The 6612-nt window shown below is 43.5% G+C and overlaps 1 protein-coding gene across 1 annotated transcript; it reads left to right on the forward strand.

Annotated features, from left to right (window-relative positions):
- Positions 1-203: 203 nt before the first annotated feature.
- On the forward strand, positions 204-5744 carry LOC142769256 (TNF receptor-associated factor 6-like). The gene is made up of 2 exons (XM_075872348.1): positions 204-575; positions 3275-5744. Exons 1-2 carry the CDS (start codon positions 303-305, stop codon positions 4523-4525), a joined length of 1524 nt encoding a protein of 507 aa, XP_075728463.1. The 5' UTR covers positions 204-302; the 3' UTR covers positions 4526-5744.
- Positions 5745-6612: the final 868 nt, after the last annotated feature.

Below are 6612 nucleotides of genomic sequence, written 5' to 3' on the forward strand. Positions count from 1 at the left end.
AATATTCTGTAATGTTCCCGAAGTGGGCGTGATTTTAACAAAACTATCTATTACAGTCATGAAGCTTCTCGAACACTGCAAGCTTGGTTTGCGCTGAGAATTACTCACAGTGCAAACGAGGCGATAACAAAACTTTCCCTTTTCAAACTCAGATAATGGTTCAAACGATAACGAAGTAAGTGTAGCATAATCAGAAACAGAAGCCTCGACAACAGCCGAGTGAAGAAGCGCTGACAGCGTTTGGAGTTTACAAGACCGTTTCGGCATTGGGCGGGCGCGCTGCGCTCTTCGTGGCTTTTCAAATGCAGAAGTACACACTATTCGGGTTTTCGCAGAAACTGGACTGGAGACCTCTGCAGTTCGCAGAGCCTATTCCGGCGTACCGAATATGCGACGCTTGTGGTTTGCTGCCAAGAACGACCATCTGCCTGCCCTGTCGACATGTACTGTGCAAGGCATGCTATGACCAGTGCTTGGATACCGACGCACACGAATGTCCCCTAGACGGTGAACAGGTTTCTGCAGAAGATGCTGATTGGAGGGACTTTCCTTTGGAGAATCTGCTCAGGCGTAAGGTAAGACTGAAGTACGAAAAAAAAATCGATTCAGTTTCGATATGGTGCAATTATGATAGCAATAGTTAGAAATATATGTGAGATACAACGTGGCTGCACCTTGAGCAATGCCAATATTTCGTTATAAAAGAGGTAAGGATTGCACTCGGAACGTTACAGGTAAAAATAGAAGTGATTTCACCCACCTTTAAATAAATCAAGTGGAACTCAGATATTGAAGTAGTTGCGTTTTTCGACTGTCGCAGGACATGGCAGTCAGAGTTCGATGGAGCCAGTATGCTAGAAGTCTGAGTACTCTGCACGGTAATGAACAACAGATTCACAAATATGTGGATCCCTCCACTATTCCGTGCCTCGTGGCCGTATTGTGGTTTTGACAGGTACAACTCAAGATAATATAATGGCGAAGCTGCCTAAAGAATATTCCTTGTAAGGCGATCGCCGCAAATTATCACCATCTTAACGGGTATGTGCAATTGTAAGGCTTTCAAGAAAACTGAAATTTTAAGCGGGTATGGGCCACAAAAGATTGCTCAATCTCACTATTCACCACTGGTCCACTAAAACAGAAAGAGGCAAAAGTTTGCGCCACAAATGGCTTTGAAGCGCTGGCAGAGGCCCAAATACCCCGAATGCGGGCAGAAAATGAATACAGTAGAATGTTTTTATTACGAACTTAGTTAATCCAAACACACAGTTTACTCAAACTGACGTCCTGCTTCCGGCACAGCCCCGTGCATTTCAATAGAAGGGGAAAGTGCCAATAATATGAACGTGTCTGTATCAGAAAACGTTAATTCGAACTATGTGCCCCTGGTATTAGTTTCTCCGCGCAGAAACTGCCCGGAATGATTACGCAAATTACGCAATTTTTTCACTTGTGCAAAAAAAAGGCAGATCCCACGTACCAGTGTAGTCAACGTTGTGCGAAGTATGCGGTGGGAAGGTGACCATGTTGCAGTTTATTTATTGAGCAACAAGTCATGAAAAGACGCTAAATATATGTTCAGCTACTTCACGCACTGACATATGTTGAAGAGTTGCAGATGTTTATAACTCTAGACGATAGCACTTGCGCAACGATGCCAACTAGAACATGCGTATTAGCAACACCAGAAGCTCATATGAAGCGCTCATGCTCGCGAACATGCTAGCCCTGGACACTGCTACATTAATCAAATTCAGCGCATGGTACCTAACTGCAATTGACGTTAACCCAACGTGATGGCTGTATGAAAGGTGTACATATGCAATGTTTATAAATTGGGTAGATATCACTGCAACCACTATTGACGCTTCACGAAGATTAGCGTTTATTTGAAAAGTACTTCCGAGAACGGACGTAGTTCTGTTGTAGAATGCTTCATTGCCACGCCGAATGCTTTGGTTCGATTCTAGCTAGAACTCTGGCACGTGTCTTTTGCCTTTGTTGGGTCGACGCTACCGATGTCGGAAATTTTCTTAACGCTAACGCGTTAAAATTGCCCGTATGTTCTCTTTGTTCCTGGGTAGCTAATGAGTATCAATCACCTGTGGCAAATACCCGCATAAAGCCTAGTTCACACTGAAACATCCGCTTTCTAGAGCGACCGAAATGCCCCCGCCGCCGAAACGCAGCGTCGTTCGCACTGGACGCGCCCCGTGCCGCCGAATATGCCATCTACCACGGGGCGAACGCGGGATGGATGGGCTGTCACTCTGCGGTTGTCGCGGTTCGCAAACGCCACTACGCTATCCGGTGGTGTATATTTGGACGATTCTTGTACGCAAGAAGCAAGAAAAGACAGTACTGCTTACTTTTCTGGCAAGTGGCTGTCTTGTAATGCATGAAGAGCAGAAAAACTACCGACGCCAGCGGCGTTTGTGGATTCGTTTTTCTCTGCAAGACCGCAACAAGCTCGGTCACCTCTTCCACGTAATATGGACGCAAAGTAGGCACAAAGTAGGCTAAACTCCCGTTGGTTTCAACATTCAGTTACGTGCACTGCGGCATAACAAGTGAGTAGGGCTTGGCCGCCATTTTTCAAAATTCATTGACTAGCGCTCCTATTGGTCCGCGGTGACCGATTCGGTGGCAGACACCGCAAATTATTGTTATAGGTGGTCGAATTAGCAGAGAACTGACACTTTTGTCCTGGAGAACAAGTAGGCATCCATGCTACGCATATCTTCAGGGTTCACAGAAGTGGAACGCATGGTTTACAATTGTAGCAGTCGCTACAGAAACTTCTTACTGTTTTTTTACCAGTGGCCCCTCGAAAGCATTGTAATATGGAAAGGTTGCACCCTTGTTACTAATATTGAAATATGTTTTCTCGAACTCAACCGGCGTGTGTTCTTCGTGCTTATTGCGTAATTACTGCTAGACGCAAGAAAAAAAAATAAATGAAATACTACTTTTCGCTCTGTGATGCGTATATGCTTCTTCTGAAGAGTAATAAACTTACTCAGTCAGTACAGTCACAATTTGACACATGAAGTCGATCATTTCTGGACTTTCGATATAAAAATGTATTTTAGACCTCAAAGGTGCCAAGTTGAATCGAGTTTTAATTCACTGTTACTTAGCCAATACTGTATACATGAGAATAAAAAAAATAAACTGAGAGTTTTTTTTATAACCCAACTAGTTTCACATATTTCTTTAAAATGTTTTAAGTTCTTTAGAGTTATTTGGTGCTGCATTTCATTTGTTGCAGGTGAAATGCTGGAACGAGGTCAACGGCTGCGGCGCACTCGTGAGTGCTTCGGATTTGCTGAAGCACTTTGATGAAGACTGCATGCATCACTCTACTCGCTGTCCAAAGTGCTCCGCTCTGATCCTGTGCAGGAATGTGTGCGCGCATAGGAGAAACAACTGCAGCACACATGTTTTGCCCAATGAAGCTCACCATCAGGAGCAATCACAGAATTGCAGTCCAGAAGCTGTGTTCACCGAGCTAAAGGTGGCATTGAAAGATGGTGTTAGGGAACTACGATCTGCTTTTGACCAGGCAGTGCGAGACAACACACCTTGCGATAGACTGAATGACTTCTCGCACATGGTCAATACACTCAGGGAGACTGTGATGGACACGTCAGAAAAGCAAACCCGGGCAGTTAGAGAAGCCAAGATCACCATTGTTACAGAAGTCAGAGATGACTTGGCGGCACAAGGTAACCGACTTGACGAAGTTGCTCAACGCATAGGCACTCTAACTGAAAATTTCAAAGTCGTAGCAGCCAACGAAACAAAAAAGTGTTTGAATAAGCTAGACGAGATTATTGCTGAAGGCGAGCGACGACGTAGCAACGACGACAACCAGTCGAAAAGTGTCTTGCAAACTGTAAGAATTTTCGAGGCCATTCTTGATAAAGCATTGGAGCGTGCTACAGATGTCATTGTACAGAAGTGCAAAACAAACGGTTCACTATGCTCTGCGTCAAAAGTACCGGACAGCAAAATCAGCGAAAGCACATCCGATGTGAGAAGAGACTATCTACTTGCGCTAAACACACTGAGCATTACACACAACATGTTTTACGTCACAGGACTCGCAGCTTTGAAAGACAAGGCAATATCTTCACGCTGGAGCCTATATGAGAGCGATCCCGTCTACCTGTGTGGTTATCGCATTTCTCCAGGACTGTATCTGCAGAAAAATGAGAGCTCAGTGTCGGTGCACGCTCATGTGCGGCTGCTCAAGGGTGATGCTGACGAGTTCTTACAGTGGCCATTCTCTCACAGTCTGAAGCTCACTTTCGTACATTCATCTCCAGATAAAAACCATGAGTTATTGATCAATCGTGGATGCGTTACCAAGGAATCTTTTGTCAGGCCAACTGAATCACATAATGAAGGGTTTTGTTGGTACACCTCATTGCCTCTGGAAGACCTTGAACGTGAAGGACACATTGAGTCTGATGCACTCTGCATAAAATATGACCTTTCACCTCCAACTGCTCAATGAATACTGCGAATATATATATGGCTTACATATAGGTTATGTTAAAAGAAGGGTCACTTGGACTAGCAACGAATCTTCCTCTAAGGCTGAGAAACCTGCCCACAATGCAACAAAAACACAGAATCAACTATTTCGGGTAATAAATATTCTTACTTTGTGTTGTAATTTTAGCCACATCTCAATGCATGGTTCCTTTTCACCAAGTGTGACAAATTTGCACCCCCCGTTTCTATGGCCTTCAGTACGGGTATAGTAGTGATGTAAATTCTAATAAATTTGTTCATGCATTTCCCTGTGAACTGCCACAATCGGCGACATTTTCTGCTTCAGTGCCTTTTATTTTAGTCTATTTTATGTCCGCTTCAAGACGTAATGTTCATTGTTCCAATTGAGATTCACTGTGTCGTTGTGTCAGCACGTTGCCAGGCAAGGAAGTGCTTTTTCATGGCCTGTGCGCGTGCTGGGCAGAACAGTCATTAGTAATAATGAGCTAGCCGTCCATAAAAAAACCAAAATAACGGAACAAAGAATGTACAGAGTGGAAGTATCAGAAAAAGTCGGCTCTTTACTTTACTCTAGTGAACAAAGACTGCTTTCCGTGGATGGCACATTTTCGATGGAGGCTAAAATGCTCGAGGCTCGCGCAATAGCTTTACGTTGTATATAGGTGCACCCCAGGTGGACTAAAACTTTCGAAGCCCTCCACTGCGGTGTTTTTCATAATTTTATCGCAGTCTAATGATAGTAAACAGCAACGATTGTTATTACTAACGACCAGTTTTCATCAGTGTGCACCCACTGCTTACATCTAGGAATGCGGCTCCCTAATTGTAGTCCTATAATACCAACGTGTATGTTTAGGGCTAACGACCTTGCAGCAATAAGGTTCAAGATTTCATTTACTTCAATCTGGTCTGAATTCACTGAGGTCAAAACAAAAATGTTCGCCCACATTTACATTTTACCGTACAGAAAGAGCAGGAGGTTACCTTATATTTACACTATAGAACCAGACCACTAGTAGTGTTATGCACCGAATAGGAAAGTTGATTTCCTGCTCTATGAAAGATGCTCTTTTAATCTGCGTGCCGCAATGGTTGAATACTGTGCCATAAAGTTGGCTTGAAGGAGCACGAGCCGTAGAAGTGAACGAAGCCACCTATTTTATCTAAAAGCTGTGCTTATTATTTTTCGGGAGTCAAATAAAAAGACTTGTACAGTCGACATGTGTTGTCAACATTATTCCTATGCTTCCTGTACCACTGCCAGAAATAAGTTCTCAGAATAAGAAGGAGCTGAGCCACCTTTACACCTTGATTTTTAAAGTTTTTCACAACTGCTTGTCTGTGAAATGCCTCAAAATAATCTGTAAAACAAACCAGAATATATATGAAACATCAAGCACATCTTTCACGCTTCTCAATATCAAACTCGGGTAGCTGCTCAAGACGTGCGCAGTTATCACCTCCAATTTTGCTAAAACATCACTTAGGGGTGGTGATTTAGTGGACTGCAGTAGGATCATGCATTGTTTTGAGCAGTTGCGGCTTTTCTGGTGCTCCGCAATTTCTTCACCAAAGACACGTTCATGGCCACCGTGTACAATTCTTCTGGTTAGCATTTTCAGTCAGATCTGTTTGAACGTTTTAGGAGACTTCCTGCTGGTTGATCAAAGTTTTATAGCAAACAAAAAACTATCAAGAAAGTGTTTTATAAAAAGCTTTGCGTGTATACTGCAAGACAGTGACAATGTTTTATGTAGGACAGAGGACGTGAAGCTAAGGTTAAAGAATTTTCAAGTCTTAAAGCGAAACATGTCACCTGTTTCAGACTGATTGTGACACTAATAACCGTCAGCGAAAACAGTGTGTAGTTGCTGATGTGCAGCACGGCTCACAGTATGAGGACTGCGGCCAGTGTTGCAATCAATGGAGATAAGAAATGCGCTAAAAAGCAAGTCTACTAGCTTCCAAACGTGCTTCCAAATCAAAGAGGCCGTAGTAAAGGGCTTCTTGAATTCCGACAAGCTGGCGTTCATCAACCTTCACTCATATCGCAGAGTAACCGGGCCTCAACTGTTTCTCCCTCTA

Source organism: Rhipicephalus microplus, chromosome 8 (genome assembly GCF_043290135.1).
Source record: "Rhipicephalus microplus isolate Deutch F79 chromosome 8, USDA_Rmic, whole genome shotgun sequence".
Lineage (NCBI taxonomy): Eukaryota > Metazoa > Arthropoda > Arachnida > Ixodida > Ixodidae > Rhipicephalus > Rhipicephalus microplus.

What these genes read in the sequence shown, in the direction of transcription:
- LOC142769256 (XM_075872348.1), top strand. Translation starts at nt 303, where the DNA reads ATGCAGAAGTACACACTATTCGGGTTTTCGCAGAAACTGGACTGGAGA. An exon ending in AGAATCTGCTCAGGCGTAAG is followed by an intron (nt 576 to 3,274) that starts GTAAGACTGAAG and finishes CATTTGTTGCAG; the next exon opens with GTGAAATGCTGGAACGAGGT.